Source organism: Rhynchophorus ferrugineus, unplaced genomic scaffold, assembly GCF_030347505.1.
Source record: "Rhynchophorus ferrugineus isolate W39M unplaced genomic scaffold, kcgeb_rfMv2 rfM2, whole genome shotgun sequence".
Lineage (NCBI taxonomy): Eukaryota > Metazoa > Arthropoda > Insecta > Coleoptera > Curculionidae > Rhynchophorus > Rhynchophorus ferrugineus.
In genome coordinates this window covers 81,257,441-81,279,978 of record NW_027472581.1, presented here as the reverse complement: position 1 = coordinate 81,279,978, position 22,538 = coordinate 81,257,441, and the positions used below count along the sequence as shown (strand labels likewise).

The 22,538-nt window shown below is 32.8% G+C and overlaps 1 protein-coding gene across 1 annotated transcript in view; it reads left to right on the top strand.

The window, feature by feature from the left end:
• The window catches only part of oaf (BRICHOS-like domain-containing protein out at first), a 388,097-nt gene extending 365,559 nt beyond the window's left edge, over positions 1-22,538 (top strand). The window contains exons 3-5 of the mRNA XM_076396522.1: positions 4,252-4,430; positions 6,607-6,746; positions 14,324-22,538. Of these exons, the coding sequence (XP_076252637.1) occupies positions 4,252-4,430; positions 6,607-6,746; positions 14,324-14,637 (633 nt within the window). The 3' untranslated portion in view covers positions 14,638-22,538. The remainder of the gene's footprint in view (positions 1-4,251; positions 4,431-6,606; positions 6,747-14,323) is intronic.

Here is a 22,538-nt window from a genome sequence, read left to right as displayed (position 1 = left end):
TCAAATCGATGCGGCATATATAATCAATGGCAAACCAATATCTTTCTTCCAACGCGGTATCGTTATATTGACAGAAAGATAGAAGAAAGTTCATCAAAAAAAGAAAATCAGAATACATCGCAGCATCAAATATATCATACTGTAGTGACCTCTACGACCCTTTAAGCGACAATGTATTCACCTACATCAAGTTCAGAGGTTGACAACGCTGGTGGATTGGTACCATAGAGTTACCAGCTATAAAAGACCACCACGACGACGTGTCGCTCTTTTTTCTTTTCTCTACCCCCTTGTAGCAGTACCACTTCCACAGCGCTATGGTACTTCCTTTACCTAACCTAATATCATGTCTATTATCCTACAATTGGTGACCACGACGTGATCAAAGTGCCTAACAGGTAAACCAGCTCAACATAAGCCACTCGACAGGTGCTCGACACGTGCATGGAAGGAGAACACGAGGAATAGAACCCATCAACATCGCATGGCCGACGTTATCCCACGAGGCTAGCTGATGGACAAAATCCACAGAAGCCCATCTCATGCATAACATCAACACATGAACACCCTTGACCCACCCTCAAACAAATCGGAACGCCCCAAGACGAACGACGTCTTGCTACAACTTCGCAAGCAGCTGATCCCGTAAAACTCCTCGCTCAGGTTGGGATCCCCATCTTATAAGCAGTCCCTAGGCGATTCATTGCGTAACTGCGGGTGCACTCCGGAACCTGTAACATATAGAGGTACGTTCCGCGACAGTTCCACTAGAAGGGGAGTGATGTAGCGACCGCTACGACCCTTTAGGCCACCACGTATTCACTTACATCAAGTTCAGAGGTTGGCAACGCTGGTGGATTGGTACCATAGAGTTCCCAGCTATAAAAGACCACCACGACGACGTGTCTCTCTTTTTTCTTTTCTCTACCTCCTTCCAGAGCGTTGCCGTACTTCCTTTACCTAACCTAATATCCTGTCAACCACATCGACCACATGTATGAATTTAAATCGAAATAAACGAGTATTTCTTCAACCAGTGTTTTCAGTTCCCGTGCGAATTCCTTCAACAAAAATAGTAGTAAGTGTTCGGACAAACAATCGCATCGACAGCCACAGATTCCGACCGACCGACAAGACGAATATTCCTACAATACAAATTTTTAAATCTTATATTCGAGACTAATTTTTAACCTTGAATTTAAGTCATTGAAAACGACCAAGATAATATCAGTTTGTATAAATTCGAACAAAGTCCAGCTGCAGCAGCTTGCTTATATAAAACGGTATCTGTAATTAACTGTTTATTCCAAAACAAGCTTTTGTATTAGTCTGTGTGCTCCGAAAATTACTGTTCCGTTTCCAATTAATAATATCCAAACAATAGGAATATTGGCATTCTGCGGACGCCGGAAAATGTTTACGTTTAATCTAGTCGATCGGAGGAATTCCGCTTCCGTAATAGGCTGTGCCATGATATCTGTACTGGACTCTTGTAGTTGAACGTTAGCCAATTGAAACGTTAGCCGAAACAACTTGAACAGGTGTTAAACACATCCAGTTAATATCCACTCAGTGTTATTAACTCTAAAAATTATCATGTCACTTAAAGCATTACGTTCTATTCATATTATAAGTTTTATTATGTATTATAACAGGTAAAATTAAAAGTCCCAAAGACATTTTTTGGCAAAATTAGTTTTTTTTTATTCAGCATAATTCCCTTCAAGGGTGATACACTGATTATAGCGACCCTCCAACTTTTCGATACCATTTTTGTAGTACGATTGGTCCTTTGCTTCAAAATAGGCCTCGGCTTCGGCGATCACCTCTTCATTCGACGAAAATTTCTTCCGAGCGAGCATTCTTTTGAGATCTAAGAACAGGAAATAGTCGCTGGTAGCTAGATATGGAGAATACGGTGAATGGGGAAGCAATTCGAAGCCCAATTCATTGATTTTTGCCATCGTTTTCACTGACTTGTGACACGGTGCATTGTCTTGGTGAAGCAGCATTTTCTTTTACTTCAAATGCGGCCGTTTTTGGGTGATTTTGTTCATCAAACGGTCCAATAACGCTATATAATAGTAGCTGTCGATGGTCCTTCCTTTTTCAAGGTATCCAATAAGAATTATTCCATACGCATCCCAAAATACAAACGTCATAAACTTGCCAGCCGACTGTTGCGTTTTCCCACGCTTCGGAGCGGGTTTATCGTGTTCAGTCCACTCGGATGACGGAGTGAAATCATGGAGCTATTTTTCATCCATTGTTACACTTGATCATCTTCAAACACTGCTCCGAATCATGAACTCGTTGTTGTTTTTGGTCAAAAGTGAGGTCGCGCGGCACCCACTTTGCACAGAGCTTTCTCATATCCAAATATTCGTGAACGATATGATGTACACGTTCAGTTGATATCTTTCGAGTGTCTGCTATTTCATTCAATTTCAATTAACGGTCATTCAAAATCATTTTGTGGATTTTTTAAATGTTTTCGTCGGTAACAACCTTTTTTGGGCGTCCACTGCGTTCACCGTCTTCGGTGGTTGATTTTCCTGGGGAAGTATCCGGAAACTCGGCATCAAGCCAGGTTTTTGTTTCAACTGTATTTTTCCCTTCAAAAAGCATTATTTCATCAACACGCGACTATGACTTAAGAAATTGTGTTTCGCTTTTTATTGTGTTTATTTTTATTATTTCGCTAAATGGAGGTAAGACGAAATAAAACAGTGATGGTTACATCATGTAACCGTTTTTGATTGATGTTAAATACAATACATGAAAATAAGCGGCGCAATGTTACCTGAAGAGGACTCTTGGGCAGTCATTAAACGTTCGCCTAATTGGCACGTCTGAAATGAACGATAGTCGGTCACTGAATCCTGGTCCAAAACTACCCTTCACTGAAACCCGAGCTCAACGTCTCGAGGTTACCGGATCTTCGTTATCGGCTTCGTCAACATCTGCAACCATATTTCTGGGTATTTTGTAGGTCGTTATTGAATTATATAAAATTTCACATGCTTCTTTCATTTAAATGAACCCAAGTCAAAAAAATTTCAAAGAACAAGAATTGTTGGCCAATGAAGCCTTATCTGATCTTGATCGAAATGACAGGGGAGCCAATGTCTAAAAAATAGGACGTGCAGATCTTAGTAATGATATTTCCAGCATTGTATAGCATTATCACATATCCAGAAAGTTTCCTTTAGTCGCTGTAACTCTGCGAGTCACTATCAAAATCAATCACTAAACTATTAATTTCCAATCTGTCTAAAACATGTTGACGATTCCATTTATCAATTTCTTCCTATGTATGTCTCATCGATTTCATCCAAACCGAAGGTGTTATGATCGACATGATTCCTTCCACATATCCATACACTTTGCTACTCCCCATATTAACTCGATTGGCTTGAATATAGAGGCATATTGTTCAACCATGTGATCAACTGTATATCTTTTTTCGGGTTTATTCGGCAATGAAACATTTCATTTATGTTTGCCGAGTGGCAATTTGAAATAGCTGTTCCTTGATTACAGCCTTTGTTGATGCGCTAGTAATGATATTTTCTAAAATTATTTGATCAGACGTGTCATCTTATTACGTTAGTTAACAGTTCGTAATACACTACACCAAGCTGAGATACGAAATATGAAAGCATGGCCAAGATATCATCATGATTTATCATATCCTATTAATTTTTGGTAGTCAATTTCCAATACAGTGAAGTCTCTTAGCGAAACAGAAGCTCCTTCATTCTTAAAAACTGCTTTTTGATTTATTCCTTGTATCTGGACATTTTTTTATATCTATAGTCTGAAAAACCCTCCCTTTTCCACTGTTTTGTTGGTATTCAATTATTGTTCCTAAAACTTTAAAATCGTGATGAATTCTTTCTCTGGTGCCAACTTCATCATATATAATTGAAATCATTCAATGAACATTACTTGGAAATACGTTGTTTGTCTTATATGCAAAAAATATCTTCCACGAATGATAATAAAAATATTTACTTTATCGAATTACTGCAACTTACTATTATAACATTATAATAAGCTCAAAACGATAAAAAAAGGTTAACAAGGACGCTTTCAACACACAATTGAGAAAATAAATGACCAGCAATGAGGCCCATTTTACCATTTTTTTATTTTACCACATTTTTAAATAAATCATGAATTTTTAAAGAAGAATACGAGCTTCTAATATGTAAAATATATAATAAACAAACGTATTCTTTGTTACAGGAAGTACAGATTCTGAAGTCACTCATATTGGGTGAAGAAGAACGTGGACAGAGTCAGTACCAAGTAATGTGTTTCATCTTCCATTTTCCGAAAGATTCGTTCATTTCGTCCGACGCCATGTCTAAACTAAGGCAGAAAAACCCCAGCACTGTTCGTACACCAGAAGAAGATCTTGGAAGGTAAGTGTTCATGATTTTAATTTACTTAATCGATCTCTATAAATATATAAATATAGCAACAGCAAGCTGAAGATTTTTTTAAAATCTTGATTCTGTAAAAAAGAACTTGTGGGCTTCCTAGTCACTGCGGTGAAGGCGATAGGACAGTTCTCCTACTGCTGTGATGGTCACGGGTTTCAATGCCACAGGGCATATGTATTTTTTATTGTAATTGTGAATGTCTCTAAATAACTGTATAAAACCCGAGAAGGACCAATCATCTAAATCACACCAATAACCAAGGTAGGCAAAACCTGATGTCTTCTAGAATGGTCTCTAGTTAGTCGCTTGTCTTCTCATAAAGGCAGACACCATAAAAGTGTTTACACACTATACTTTTGTTGGCTTATACTACACATTTTCCATTGCATCAGCCCTTTATTGTTTTTAATATTTATTAATTCAGCCAGTCAAATAATCCCAAATGATGTTAGTTACCATTTATTCGACGACTATGTGTCACACGTTATATATCATACAGGTGGGTATTATACATTTAGTGAACTCAGTTGCAGTAATACATAATCATTCTTTAGAGATGGGCGTGTTCACTTCTACAAAAAAAGAAACTGTGCTTGAATCAGTGCGCCATAACCGAAAACTCCGTCGGGCATATTAGTAATAATAACAGGTCAATTGACAAATCCCATGGAGCCATATTTCATCCATTGTCACATATCGACGCAAAAACTCGGGTTTATTACAGCTTGATCACCTTCAAACACTGCTTCGAATCATCCGCTCGTCGTTGTATTTGGTCAAAAGTGAGCTCGCGCGGCACCCACTTTGCACAGAGCTTTCTCATAGTAAATATTCGTGAATAATATGATGTACACGTTCAGTTAATATCTTTAGAGTGTCTGCGATTTCATTTAATTTCAATTTGCGGTCATTCAAGATCATTTTGTGTATTTTTTTAATGTTTTCGTTGGTAGCAACCTCTTTCGGGCATCCACTGCGTTCACCGTCTTCAGTGCTCATTTCACCACGTCTAAACTTAGCATACCAATCCTTGATGGTTGATTTTCTTGGGGCAGTGTCCGGAAACTCGGCATCAAGCCAAGTTTTTGTTTCAACTGTATTTTTTCCCTTCAAAAAGCCATATTTTATCAACACACGAAATTCCTTTTTATCCATTTTTTTCACAATACCAAAAGATGCTTCACTCAAAATGCTATAATTCACAAACTAATGATCCGACAGCTGTCAAATTTATACACGCATCTTTTGAGGGTTAGAGCTAACTAAAAACATATGAATTTAATTCTAGTAGCGCCATCTATGTATGGCCGGGAACTTTTCAAGTGACATGTTAGACTGTCGCCAAATGCTGTCCACTCAGATGACGATCATTGTGATTCCAGAGTGAAGTAATGGAACCATGTTTCATCCGTTGTCACATATCGATCCAGAAATTTCGGTTTGTTACGTTTAAACATAGCCAAACACTGCTCAAAATCATCAACACGTTCTTGTTTTTGATCAAAAGTGAGCAAACGCGGCACCCACGTTGAACAGAGCTTTCTCATTCTCGTTCCTTTAATATCTGCACGATGTTAGCTAACTCTCTCAATTTCACTTTTCAATCATTCAAAACGATTTTGTAGATTTTTTTGTCTTCTGGTGCTACCACCTTATATGGACATCTACTGCTTTCTGCATCATCGGTGTCTCTACTACCACGTCTGGAGTCAGCAAACCAACGTTTTATTATTGCCTTTGATGGAGCGGAGCCTTTATAACACTTCTGAAGCCATTGCTTCGCTTGAACGCTATTTTCTCTCATCAAGAAACAGTATAAAATTAAAACAGGAAAATGTTTTTGACCCATAATTTTGAAAATAACAAAAGTAGTGTCACTCTTTACGCAACAACTCACAAACTTATGAGTAGAATATCGTGAAACTTTAACATCTTTCTTGAGAAGGTTAGTACCAACTGAAAAAGCGGTACGGAACTTTTCAGCCCATGTTTTATATCTCATTTGAATTTTACTGTTACATTCTGTAAAATACTATTCTGTAAAATGGTAAATAACTCAAGAGATTCATGGGTCTTCAATAAATAAATTAAAAAAAAAACAATGTATATATTTTTTAGTATTATCTTAAAATTAAAAACATTTTTTTTATTTCAGGGTAAACCACACCATGGACTACGTGGTGCTCTTAAAACATTCCGGCATCATCAGCCCCTTCATCGTCGACATTTGCAGCGAAGCCGGACAGGCGACGTACACGAGATATGAAGACATATTAAAATGGTCCAATATCCATGGTAGGTATCATCCACGCATACCATCGAAAAATATCTCGCGTCAGATGAGCGAATACAGCTTTATCGATGTTTTCCGCGTGGCTGAGCCGCAGTTTCCACTCCAGTTATAATCGTCGGACGATAACTCGCAGGAATGTTTCATAATACGCGCCAGAATGAAAGGCACGAACGCGAATCGAAACCGCTTTTTTAAGTTGAAATATCGTTGGCGGTTTCTCGATTTTGTAGTGTCTTTTATCAGTTATACAACATTGAGGATGACAATTTTATACGATATTGGCTTTTTTCTAGTGTATCATATTTTTACTTTTGGTACCAGATATATGCTTGAGGAGATTTTTGTATTCACTTTGGATCGCACTACAAAAACTATAGCCCATTCAATAAAACAGTGAACTCACGTCATCGAAATTATGACGTCAAAACGACGCAATATCGCCGTATTAAGTCCGAGTTTTAGTACATTTTGACTTTGACATATAACAAAATTCTAATCTAAATAAAATAGTAAATCAAAAATTAACTAACATTATAGTACCTCTAATAATTCTTTGAAATGCCCCATATCAACTCAATTTGTTTAAATATGCAGCGATAGGGAGGAAGACATAATACTCTGTAGCCATAACGTTCAGCAGTCTGATCTACCGTGAATCTTTTCTCGGGCTTATTTCTAAAAAAGCAAATTAGATAAAATGCAATTAAATCTTTCATTTATATTTACCGAGTAACAATTTGAAATAGTTTATTCCTTAACATAGTATATTCGAAACTTTTTTGTGTTCTTTAAACTTATTCTTATTCTTTTTAACTTTATTCCTTAATTCTAGTCTTTGTTGATGCACTTATTGGGATTTTCTCCCCCAGTATACTATGATATGGTGCATTGCACATAACAATAACTGATGGTTTCTCTAAGTTCTCTAAAAGCTGATTTTCAAACTACTGCAAAAAAACAAGTTACGGTTCATTTCTCTGTAGTTAGTCACCCTTAGAGGAAAACACTAATTCTGAACCAGGAGTAAAACTATTTCTGTTCCCAGCATGAAGAAGTATATGTCAGTAATGAATAATTAATAAATGTTATGGCTAACAAAACCTAATCCATAGTTATTTGAACATTCACCTTTTTCCATCAACTTTTGTTATTTTACACTATATTTATTATCATCTTGCCATGAGTGACCCAGTGTATCATTCTGATATATTCATGTCTCATTTAAATATGCAAATTGTTATAATCATTCTTCCTTGACTTTGTTATGTTTTTAAAAGTTGGATTCCTTTAAAAGCAATGTCTGGAAAATATTTTCAATAAAAATCGCGGCGATTTAAAATTTATTAAAACAAAGCGTTAAAACAATGTTTGTCGGTTTATTACCCGTAGTTATAATTTTGCAGACGTTTAACAAACGAACACCTTTTACAGGCTCTTTCGGTTACGTGTTCGAACTTCTCATACAGCATTTTATCTCTTTTTAAATAGAATAAAGTAAGAATGAAAATATTGTCTGACTGTAAAACTTTCGACAGGCACAAATTGATGAAGTGCGTCACTACTGTTTTGAATAGATTAGTCCGTAGTCAGTTCAAAATAATAGGAAACTCACGCCATCAAAATGTATGACGGCACAACATCGCAATGTTGTCTCATTAACTTTTTTATCAATTATACATCATTTTTCTGTTACTATATAATCTATATAAAAACACACATTTTTCATTTCAGTTTTCACAATTTAGCTCCTTTTAAAACATTTTATACTTACCTCTAATTCTATTTGAAAATGTTAATGTCAAAGGATTTCCACATCTGGATATATAATCATACAATGAATTTCTCTCAGTGTTATATTGTCTTTGTCGAACTTTTAAAATCCATTTCTGTCTTAAGGGTGAATCTTTAGGAGAACTATGTATTATCGTATTGGAAGCCGAATGCTCTCCAACGGAACTTTTTGGTTTCGTTTTTACCATTAAATATATCATTTCAAGTAACAAACCATAATAAAGTAATTCTTTAGCAAAATATCGTCTACTTGTCCTTAAGCATATATTTATTTCACTTTTTGCATATATATATATATATATATATATATATATATATATATATATATTATTTATTTATTTATTTATTTATTTATTTATTTTCTTTATATCTTTCTATATACTCTTCCTCCGACCATCTGCTATTTCTTAAGCACAAATAAACATGCAAATTCTAAGAACTACAGTTTTTCCATGGAAATGACTATATTTATATAAAAAAAGAAACAAGAAAATACAGCGACTCGTCGCTGATTTACAGATCTTATGTAACAGATTACGAAATGCAAATAATTTTTGGTGCAAGACAGATATAGTAAGGACAAAGAAAATTGTAACACTTGTACCAAATTTACGCGAAACGAACGCCAGAATAAATTCAAACTGGTACCTCATTGAATATTATTTTCTAACATTTTGTTATTTAACAATAACATATTGTTATTTCAATGTAAATGAAATAGCTAAATGTAATATTCATCGGGATCAGAAGAATACAAAAAGTATTTTCTAGTCGTGTATTAATTTAAAATTTTTAGTACGCTTCCGAAACCTATGTTAGTAGATAGAACAAAAATAACAGAAATATAAAATTTAAAATAACGTGTAAAACAAAAAAATTAACCGGGATTTTCCAGCATCCAGAATTTCATTAATTTTTTTCCGAAAGTTTTTTCTGAGTTCCATAAATAGCAACGAAATAATAATGAAACTGGTCGAATAAATTTCAAAAAAGTATTTTATATTTTTTTAAACAGCAAATGATTATAATAAGATATTTCTTGTCGGTTTGGCCAACCAAGCAGTGGATAAGGCGACAGGATGGTCCACCTACAGTTGCGATAGTCGCGGGTTTGAATCTGAATATGGTCGTAAATGTATATTTGTGATTATAGAAAGGGCGAAAGTGTAAAATCTGACAAGGGATCCTAGCCACGCCAGTAACCAGGCTGTGCAAGGCCGTATGTCTTCATGAATGATCTCCAAGTTAGTCACTCGCTAGAGAAACCGTAATTATAAATATATAAAGGAAATACATAATTACTGGATTAAATTATGTTCAAAAAAACCGTTTCATTTTGAAGGATGTAAGATGAATTTAATTTTCTACATATTTGATTTGATTGTATTTAACTACCGCGCCCTTTTTATATTTATTTATTGTTAATCAGGAATATTTTTAAATAATACATGTAGGTAATCAACATTTTGAAACTTCAATGTACGACGTTTTAACATTCAAAAGGCACACATCGAAAGAATTAGAAAATCGAAAAAATAAAAAAAAAGATCTAATAGTTGCCAAGATAACATAAATATAATTAAAGGTATTTTATTATTTAATAATCAAAAGGTTGTTTTCTTTTTTAACGTAAATTTACGACCATGCCCCAGCTGGATTCGAACCCACGACTATAACAATAGCCGGCACCAAGCCGGCTTTTTGTTCTTTTTACCCCATTAACCCATCCAATAATATTGGAAAATAGAGTTCCTAAATGTTAATGCTTATTTTACAAGATGTTAATTCGGTCCATACTCCTCTACGGATCTAATGTCTACTTCAAGTTTGTTACACCCAACCAGGTCAAACGGCTTCAAGTTTTCCAAAATAAGCTCCTCAGGAGAATACTAAACGCTCCATGATTTGTCAGAAATAATCAAATTCATAGGGAAACTGACACTCCAGAAATCAAGCACTTCATATCTCAATCATTCCACAAACAGCTCAAGTTCTTCTGAAAACGCGCTTGTTCGCGAGCTGGTCGACATGCTGGGAGCTTAGCACCGCGTCACCGCCAAGCTCCCCCCTTTTCCAGGCTGAAACGACCTCATCCATCGCTACAGTCATAACTTTTGCCCCCATACAACAGTACCCAGTTGTGTGTTAACTCAGGTTCGCGAATCAATAGAATCGCCGGGCCCTCGTGCCCAATAACGGCTGCCCGATCAGCGGGTGCCATATCCCCAAATTTAATGCAGTAGCAGTAGTGATCCACAAGGGTGAACTATGAGGCGGTTTCGGTTTAGTGTATTGGTAAGCCCAGAGGCAGTCCCACATAACCCGGTCCAACTTGTCACTCCAGGGCAAGTCTCCGCGACCAGGTATGCGTCATGCATTCCACCGCCTGGTTTTTAGGCCAGAACAAAAAAACAGTTCCTAAATGTTGCTATATTAATGTACATTGTTATTTGAAATCATTTTAAGAATAAAGCACAAAATCATATATTTACGTATAAGCATAAAATGTGCACATTATTTTCAAGGTCGCGGCTAAAACGGCAAAACCAGGACTTTCGTAACAAGTCACGACTGAAACCAATGGTCTAAAATAGGGATGAAAATTATCGATATTTCAAGAAATAGCAATATATCGATCGAGAAAAATCGATATATCGGCGAACATAAGATGTCGATACCAATCCACGCAAAATTCACTTGATATCTAGAGGGAAAAAATCTGAAACCAAGAATTCGATACGTACATCGAATATTTCTTTTCATTCGTTTCGTTTCTACACAAAGTTCACTTAATGACCGAGGGTTCAATAATCTCCTTCGAAAGCCCTAGTTTGTTAATATCGATGTTTTACTGAAAATTCGGTACTCACATTTACAACTATCGATACTTCTTTGAAAAATATATCAAATCTATCAATGGAAAACATATTTTTTCGGCATCCCTAGACTGAAAGTTGTCGAATTGAGCACTCGATAGTAAAAAGTAGTCGAACTAGTCATGACTGAAACACTAGTCGGAATGCAGTCGAATGAAACAGTAAAAGGAAGTCAATTACTAAACAATAGACAGTCGTTTTTATTAGTGAACATAGCAGTTAATCCGTATTAACAGACTTTATAATATATAAAATTTAAAATAACATCAAAAACAAAAAAATTAACCGAGATTTTCCAGCATTTTTTGTGAAAGTTTTTCCTTTTTATAAAATATTATTGCATATAATAATATGAATGAATAAATATAACATAATAATAATTAATATTTAATATTTTTTAAACAATAAGGAATTAAATTAATATATCTTTTGTTAATTAACAGTAGTACTCGTTGATCACATTTATATCGTCTGGGTCACTACAGATGGTAAAACCGTTGGTAGAGTTGAAGGAAAGTTCGCAAACTATGGCAAATATGAACGATTTGTATCCCTCGTCCTCGCTTCGTCGTGACAACTCCGCGTATTTGTCTAATTTTCGGAAACAAAGCTCGGAGCAGTAAACGAAAAGGTCTCATCGCCTCACAAGATTTCTCCAGGAACCGTCCGCGTTGATAGATCGATCCCATTTGCTTCTCATTCTTCCAGCAAATTACATAATACGCCGTCTGTTTCCCGACGCAGGGCTCGCACTTGTTTTGCGCGATGATGGATGCCATTGTTAAAATTATTACTCCGTATATGGGAGGAAGGTTTTTAATATGCAGAAAATGATCTTCGTCGGGGTGCCAAATAACGAGGTGTGTTTATTTAGCGGGAGACTCAGTGTAGCATGGAGAACCTTTTTTCTTTTTTTTATAATATATAATTATATAAATTGGTATTTATCTATATTGAAAATTATTTTCGTGTACATACCACTCATTAATCACATTAACTCAAAATCAAATTTAGTTCGCATTATCGAAATGCTTGCACTAACGATATGATTTGTGCGATTTAATTTTTTTTATTATTTAATTAATATATTGTTACTAGTCGTATCCGTCTAACCTACTTACTACGTCTTAATGCTAACTTAAATCTAGATATATAACTAGGAGGACCCATCGGCCCTATCTCAGTCTCTGGTGAAATAATGTTTATACAACACTACACAAGATCAGAGGGTTTGGTTATTTTGAGTCTGTGTCCTGTTCTGTGGTATCCAAAAGTTACAATATTTCAATATTAATATGAGAATGGAGTCTTTCCTCATGCCCCCTTGCAATTCTCTTGATTTCTTGACTGACTGTGGGTATTTGAAGGTCTCGATGTAAGTACTTAGTTCTATAGTATTTGGGTGCACCCACAATACCTCTCAGGACTTTGCTCTGAAAAATTTGTATTTTATTTATGTTACTCTTTGCAGAACATCCCCATAATTGAACTCCGTATGTCCATATAGGTTTCAATATTTGCTTATATAATAGCAATTTATTATGTACTTATAATTGTGATTTTCTTCCAATTAACTAGTTCATTTTCCTATATTTCAATTCCATTTCTTTTCTTTTCTTCTTTATATGTTCGTTCCAGCGAAATTTTGCATCAAGATTTATTCCGAAATATTTAGCGTTGTTGCTATATGGAATGATAGTTTTATTTAATATTATCGGTGCTTGTACGATCTGATTGTAGGTAAACTGCACATGCAAAGATTTACTTTCGTTAATTTTTATTTTCCAAGCTTGTGTCCAGTTATTTATATTGTCACTTGCCTGTTGTAATTTTCGTGAGGCTTCTTCTCTATTGTCTCCAACAGCTATAATCGCAGTATCATCAGCAAATATAGCCATGGTAATATTCTCCATTTGTGGTATATAACAAGTGTATAGTAGATAAAGCATTGTTCCCAGTACACTTCCTTGTGGTACACCTGTTTTAGCTCCTTTTATTGTATAGAAAGCGTCTTCCTCTTTGCTATGATTTAGCAATCTTATTTCATGTTTAAGGTAACATGTTTAAGGTGAAATCTTAGGCCACTTTGTGTATTACGTAGCGATAAGCATTACTAATTAGTCGTAGAACTTTGTTTTGGGTGCGTTGGATTACTAGTTGGTTTGATGTTTTAGTGCTACCCCATATTTACAACCCATAGGTCCAGATAGGCTTTATGATTGACTAATAAACCAATCTCTTTGATTTTATATCAGGTTGAGAGTATCTTCTGTTTTCTTATAATCAGTACAATTACTTGACTTTGAGTCTAATCTGCTCTGCTTCTTATCTGACATGTTTCCAGTTTAACCTAATATCGAGATATATTCCGAGGTATTTAGCTGATTCTGCTTGAGGAATCGGGCATCCATCAAGTGATATAATTAAGTTTTTGTCAATTCGCCGCACGGGAAAGTAACATGGATAGATTTGGAGCTATTAAGATGTATTTTCTAGTCTCTAGTCCATTTATAGATCTTGCTGACCGCTACTTGAACTTTTATTGCAATTTCAATGTAGACAATGTTACTGACATTAATTGTAACTTTTTCAGTTTTTGTACCCAATCAGTCGAACAGAGTGGTGGCGAATTGCATTTTTATTGAAAAAATATTGAGTACTAATGATGAATGAGAACGTGCATTATTGTAGCAAATAACATAATTATATGTCCATAATTTCAGTTTTTTAGGCTAATAGCTTCACTCAAACTACTCAAAAAGTATTTCTTGTTGAAAATTTGGTCCAGTGGAAGATATTTATAATGAACAATAGCATGATTTTTACAATTTACTGTTTCTGTGATAACAAAAGCCCTGTAGCACAAAATATTTTAAGTTAATTGTTACAAAATATTGTTTTGTTGTTTCCAGCTATCCCAATGTCGTCATATGTCCCTGCCCTCAAGCGTTTCCCGATCACACCCGACTACATCAGCAACGATTTGCCCTACGAGGCACCCACCGGGATCTCCAACTGTACCAACATGAAGAACCTCTGGACGCCCTGTCTGTGTCACTTGGAGCAGTGCATCGGATGGTACCCCTGCGAGCTGAAGTACTGCAAGGGCAAGGGCGCCACCAAAAATTCCTACACCAACTATCGGTGCGGAATTAAAACCTGCAGGATCTGTCATCTGTTCATTTATTATATAGCTCAGAAACAGCAATGTCTGTGGGACGAATGACCTTGAAGGAATGATATCAGGGTTGCCTAGATTGTACATATACAGTACGAAACGTTTGCCTTAATCGATTTTTCTTTTTTCTTTAACCTGATAGCTAGAGTTAAGTAAAACAATACGGACCAATTGTACGTCGTTTTGTTTCGGAGTGAGTCATCTTCAAGGTTGATCATGATTCCCAGCACCCAACTGATAAGTATAAAATTAAATATTATTTTCACAATTTCAACAACATCGGTACATTTTTCCAATCTCACTATTATGGAGTATAAAATTCTTAACTATTTATAAAGAACAGTATTATTCAATTTACTTTTTTGCTTCTGTGACATTGGAATTGCTCGCGAAATTAGAAACAGAACAGAATAGAAGAAGTAAATGGTAAAAAATAATAATCTTTTAATTTTTTATATTGTCTTGTAGATAATTGACGAACAAAATAAATGTATTGATTATTTTAATTTAGAACATTTTTAAGAACCAGTGGTCATTCTAATATTATTTATGAGTATTAACGAAGGAGACGTATTTCTGTAAATTTCTTTTTTAATATCTCTTCAAAAATCCGATTTACGTAAAAAAATATAATTCCGCCTTTTTATTTATATATAAAAACATCTGAAGCTAAATAAAGTTAAATAGTAAAACACTAATACACTAACAAATTAAATATAATAGCTAAAATAAATCGCTTTTACTGCCAGCAGAATTTCGATCACAGACTTCATCAAAACTTTTACTGAGAAAGTATATTCAAATTTTGACCGTAAAAAAAGCAATAAAAAATATACAAACTGTTTAGATTGTATAATATACTTTTCTAGTGTTTTTATCAAATTATTTTCAATTTTTTTTTAATTATCACAAAAATATTTAAAATATAGTTCATAGATGCAGTTTGCAATTAAGAAATGAAATATTTGTACATATAGTTTATTCTTATAAAATAAAGAAATTGAAAGCATTATCTTTAGAATATAAATTAGAAACTAATTCGCAGTTACTGGTTTGTTTTCATTTTCTACCTTCTAGCAACCTAATGAGTAATATTAAACAAAAGAAAGAAATAAAAAAAATCAATAATGATAAAGCCTTTAGAATTAAGAGTAAATTATAATTGTATTGTTCTTGCTTTGGTTTATTTACACTTGAAATACTTAATAGCGAACACTGCAATTCGACATAGGAAAAAATGAAAGTCATATAAGAAGATTTAGAAAAGCAAATTTAGAAACACAATGCACATGCAAAAAATATTTTTAAACACACCTCTAGAAACTTTATATTTTGTATTTTTTATGATTTACTTCTAGAATAATTACATCTCAAAGAGTTAAATACTCAAAATGACATGAATATGGCGATATAAATATAAATTTTATTGAGAATATGAGAAACATTTAGGTTGGGAATCATATCAACCTTTACTATTATTTCTTTCTGTGAAAATGTTTTTCTCTATGTAGATCTATTGTTTTGATAAACATCCATGGTCTTTGATACTTGGTAAATTACTCGTTTAGCATTCAGAAGGCTGAGCTATATAATATGTTAGACTTGCGGCTGTGAAAAAATTTAATAAAGCTTACGAAACAATTGTAAACGATGACCTTTTTTCTACTTGCAAACATTTCTACATAGTGTTAATAGAGACGTAATTATAGTTGTTCGAATAGAGTATAACGATTGGTATTTACGACGGTCTGGTTGTAGAACGAATTTAATGCATTCCAGAAAACGTGTAGTCGGACCTGAAAGTTTAGAAGAATGTTTCGAAGATACATTTTCACTTAAAGTCTTGTCTCTTTTGGCTCAAATGATATATTTATTTCTTATTCATATAAATTCTTCTTCAGATAGTTGATATACATGTAATCTACAACTCCATCTTAATTTAAAGCTATTAATAATTGATTATTAATAATTGTTGAGATATAATATAGAGGTTCGTATTAAATTCTGGAAGAGATTATTTGAGTTCAAGAAAAATATAATGTTTCTGTTATTAAATGTTATTTGTTTTGGTTACAATGAGACTTTCCTTGAAGTGAATAGAGTTTTCGAAGGGAGAATTTGGTTTATAAGTAATGACGTGAAGTTAATATCGTAAAATATTGTAAAATCTACACATTCCTTGTAGGAGGTTTTTAAAACATAAGGCATTGAATGTTGTAATATTATAATATTTTGAATACTGAATAAATATCTACATAGATATGATAGGAAGGTTATAATCCAGTAAATCTTGTTAAATGCTCAGAGGTTTCATCATTATTTCTATGAAAAGTACATACAATAAGTATCAGAAATATCATTCATTAGTAAATATTATTATTCCCTTTATATTGCAAATTAATGGTTTTCTAATTATTAGGTGGTCTAATTTGATGGCCTCTTTCAATTGCTTTCAATGCTTTTAATTTTTCTGTCTAAGATTATCCACTACATGGTAATCGAGATATATCGCTATTTTTTCTATGCCATTTCCTTCGATGTGTTGGAACATCTTTCTATAAGGTTTTATATGTAGATTTATCGTTTGAATTCCTTTTTGTTATTAGATAAATAATATAGATTATTTTCCTGTCCACTATCGGATCGTTCCAGACAAATACTTGACCTACTTTTTTAGTTTTTGGATGTAATAATTTTTTAATTTGATTTGTTTGAATTGAACTTTATTTTGCTGAGTTTTGAACGAATTTTGTCGTTGATGCTCTTATGTTGACTTGCCACTGCTATGCCCTTGGAAATCTTCCTCTAAGGAGCACTAAGCAGTTTTCAAATAAGTTAACTTTAATTTATTTCGTTTGTCCAGTTATATTTTAGAATATAGTATCGGGTCATCAGATTTTTTTCTCAGGTCTCCAATATACCTCCAATACATTCGAATTATATTTTTTCATTTTTTTTGTATTATATCAGGTATTTCCTAGAGCTTTAATCTTTATTTGGTTCTTTCTGGTTAATCGCTAGGGTAAATTTACGTCCAAAGGGGCAAGATCTCAAGTATTTGGTTATTCATACTATTATTAGCATGTATGTTTCTATAATGGACTAATTATATTCAATGGGACTTCGGTATATCCAGTGTAAGAACTGGTAGGCTGTTTTAACTTATTTCTTGTGATAAAATAAAGGGTTTGTTGAAATGTAGATATTGGAGAATTAGATCATTAACAAAGATACCCTTATATATATCGAGGAGTTCTATGAAACTTTTATTATGAATAATTTTCTTGAAGCATAACGTGTGTAATTTGGTTATCTTTGTTAAATTTCTTATAAACTTGCGAAACAATTTAATTTATTTTTGCTTTTGAAGAATGCGATCTAAGGTATTGAATGTGGGTCTTCTAGGGGTTATTCTGACTAAGATTTCTGAATATATAATATTTAGTTTTTTTTGTTCAACATGATTATATAGTGTCCATCAGAAACTATAACATTTCCCACATTATAGGCAATTTATTAATATGGTTTCAAAATTATTTTATGGTACATTTTTTAAAACTTTTGTCATACCTAGTCAATTTTTTATTCTATCAAATTAAGTTAATTTTCCACATAAATACAAATTTTATTTTACATCTAGATAACATACCAGTCATGGTAATCAAAAAGGAATATGTTTTTCCCAACAATAATAGTCTTTAACCATACTTATTTCAAGAAATATGTCTTACATCAACATTTGATATGTTTAATACAACAATAAAACTAAATATTACTGTAAACATTTTATTCCGAATTTGTAAATACAGCCATCTATTGTCAAACGTCGATTTTACTCGACTGACTTTAACCAATTATACTCAGTGATCATAAATATAAAAAAATATCGTAAAAGACCTTGTTTCATTTAATAGAATTAAAACGTCTTAAATTGAAAGCTGTAATTTTAAAAGATATATATATTTTTTATAACCAATTATTCTGTTTATTTTCACGCAAATAACATTTATATATTGCCTAAACATCAGATAAAATCATATTTTTATTTAATTGCGTACATCAACTGACTAAAGTAGTACGAAAATTGAATAAAATAACAATTTTCCCCAACACTAATGAACAAATCTCAACAATCTTCGTCTGGCATAAAACCGAATAACGGCAAGACATTAAATTCGTTATACAGACTGTTATAAATGCCATTAAATAAATAATTAGTATTGTTACCTTATCCAAATTAGCTGCAAAAATCAAACAAGAGCTTTTTAAAAGTTTTAACGTTCTATCTCCGACATAGAGTGAAATATCAATGAATTTATATATAAGCGTGCGTTGACATACTTTGTTTTTATTATAATAGTACGGGAGTTTAATTAGTTCTAGTATATAGTTCGATACAGCCTTTTCCGACAATTAAAATTTAAAAAATATACTTTCTATACTCACACAGGGTGTCTATATTTTAAAAAGTGTTTTAAGATATTGAATAGTCTAACGTAATAGAGAGCCCTTGTAGCCATTGACCCTGAAGAAGACACCTTGTCTCATAGAAATATATATATAAAAACCGAAAACGTATATACTATTGTGCTTTTAAGTTTATATAGGATTTAGGAAAGACAATAATACCTAACTGTTTATTCTCTATGGTTTCGTTTCATGTAAGGGTTGTTTGTAATAGTTTTTATTCGCTTGTATTTCAGTGTGGATAATATTGTTTGATTGTTTTATCGTTTCGCTCAAAACTCTATTTTTGTGCGACAATGTTTTTGTATTATGCCGTATACCGTTTTCTTTTGAGCTTTATGTGTTTTATAGGTAATATTTTTCAGCTTTATGGAATATTTCATTTCATTCTTCGTGTGGTTTTTGTCCTTAATCCTGCAATAAAGGATGTTTTTTCTGAATACAATCACAAGCCTCCATTGTTGTTTTCTGTGTTCATATTGATATTTTAATTGATTAAAGGTATTAGGAATTACAAGATTACAAAATTTTGTTTTATAATACAGTAATCATTTTTATTTAAAAACAGGAAACGGAATAGTAAAGAGGTGGTATAATGTAAAGGGTGTGTTTAAAATTAATGATATGAGATGGCGTAAAATATAATTGTCTCACAATATTTCACTATATTATCAATAAAATTGTGTTGGGATTTATTGATGAGACAGTTCTATTTAGTTCAACAATTTTTATGATGCTGTGATGCAATGTGCTGGTCTCAGCACTGTTGCGACCAATTTGTAAATTGTTACATAAATCTGGTTCGTTTGTTATTAACATTGTTATGGTCATTGTTAGAAAAAGGTCATCTATTTTAACCTGTATATTGTCTTGATTTACTTTTATTTTCATTAGAGCTTTTTCAAGGAATTTAGATATATTTTAGACAATTGTTTGTGTCGTCACGGTATCATGTTGCAGGTTTTCTTGATTCATCTGGATTATCTTAATATAATTATCATATATCTCACCGTCACTTGCATCTAATGTCCCAAATAAATATGTACTAACTGTTCCAACTACATTAAGAAGTCCTGGCTTATGTCTTTTAGTTGATACGTCATGTTTTAGGAATTGCTCTGAGAGAACGATTTTATTTAAAAGATCTCTGGTTCGAGTTAATACAAGGTATGGTTAAATTAGTGTAATATTAAGTAATATTGTTTGAATTTCTCTTATGCTGATTTTGATTTTTGTCAAATTAACGTGATAGTAAACGTACTTATTTCCTATTAGAATAAAACTGGTTCCGTGAACAATTGGTAGGAGTGAATTGGTCAATTTTTCTACTCGGTATTGACCGTGAGATATTGACTGTGAAGAAGACAATTGCCGAATAAGTTTCTTCTGAATCTGAAATGAATTAATTTGTTCTTTTAATATCTTTAGGGTAGCGTTGATTAGTGAATCTGGAAAGTGAATGGATTGGATCTGGTTTATGTTTTTTGGTCAAAGTTTAATTGGTAATTAGCTTTCCTTTGATGATTGGCGGTTTTAAAATCATTAGAGGAGTGGATACTAGTGTTATAATCAAAACGTCAATAACTAACTCACTAACTCTTTGGAAAAGAACTTCGTTAAGTTTTAACATATCTCTATTGAGTTGTCATTCAAATGATAAGCGGATAGTAAGATAATAAATATCTACATAAATGTGCTCGAATCATTTCGATCCTATAGGTATAAGTTCATACATACTTACTATTTTTTTATATGGATGTCTGGCATGTTTCACATGTCTTCATATAAAACGTCTCGTTCTACGCTCGCCCTATAATATGATTACTTTATATTCTTAATGTTTTCGGTTATACCTCTGTGAGCTGTCTTTATTACATGGTATCTTTCAATAATTTATTTTTGTTTGTCAGTATTAGCAACGTCTTCTAGAAGGGTATGTGATATCACTAACTTGTAAGTATTGTTTTAAAACATTTTTTGGAAAAGTTTTCGAGCATAAGGAACTCTAGTTCTTTATATGGAAAATGTAGGCAATATGTATCTCAGATAAGTGATAAATAAATTACGAATTTCCTCGGTGGAAAAATGATTTTCTAGGTATTAAAGATGCTTCAACTTACTACGTAAAGTTTCATTTTATTAGTCCATTTGAAGATTAGCTAAATTTTACAAATGTTGATACTCTTATTTATATACAGAGCACCTCCAAATTGCTACGTATAGCATCTGATTCTGAATTGTTATCTTTGAGGTCCATTCTTCTCAGGTCAGTCAATTTGTTTACAGTCCTGTGACATTTTGATTACTGAATGTTGGTTCAATCTGTATATCCGAGATTACTTTAATATAGTTTTACAACATTGATCAATATTGATGTTTTTGAAATACACTATCATGGGTTTTACTCTGTTCCATTCAGGATACTCAAGGTCACATGCTAATCATGAGATGGCTAATTTTGGTGCTTTATTTTCCTTGATATATTTACTCATTAAGAATAGTTTATCCTCAAGAAGAATTGATTCATTTCATAAATAGATTTTTATTGGATGGTTATGTACATGATATTGCCCAATTATTATTTATCAGGTGACATAAATATCTATCCTTCATTAACCTTCTTGCTCAATAGCTCTTTTTGGTTCTCGTGCTTGTGTTTAAAAATACATGATATTGCTTTATTCATTTTGAAAACTACTGAAATATAATATACTAATGAGTAACCTTAAGTTGTTCGAATAAATTTCATTTCATTTCTCGTATTTTTTCAGAATATTTAATGTTCGTCTATGTTTTATTCTACTATTCATATCTTGTTATTTTTTTCGGGTTTTCAAAGATATTTCTTGTAGTTTTACATTTTTTTTTCGCCAAAACGAAAAAAAAAGGATTTTCTTCTATAATTATGATACAACTGTAACATAGAAATTAAATCTATGAATAAAAAACAATTCAATGCTTGAACTAACTTCAAAATTAGTACAAAACTTAAATATATGGCCATCACCAACTAACAAGTTTAAAACAATGGAAGCTTTGTTATATAAAAATAGGACAAAATGATGCCTCGACCCTATATCGACGGAAAATTAATTATAAAAATGTAATAAAGCATTGTGATGGATGGAATATTACAATACCGAACAATTAGCAAAAAATAATGGAGGTATTCATTATTATCCATCATGTTCCTCTGACATTTAGTGTTTAGTGCTTTGATTACCAACAAAACAAAACGGTATATCGCGCAATAATTGTAAAACTTACTCAAACATTCTAAATATATTGTCTTCATCTTTGTAGGGATCTGAACCGTTTTTAAAAAAGTGGCTTTGTATAATAAATGGAGACCTTCATAACTTAGATATTTTGCGACGGTCAATCAGCAGTACTAATAAATTTTCGGCTTTTATCATCCGATATTATTAAGATTAAATATTGTAAATAGCATACCTATTAATAAAATTGATATTTTAATATAA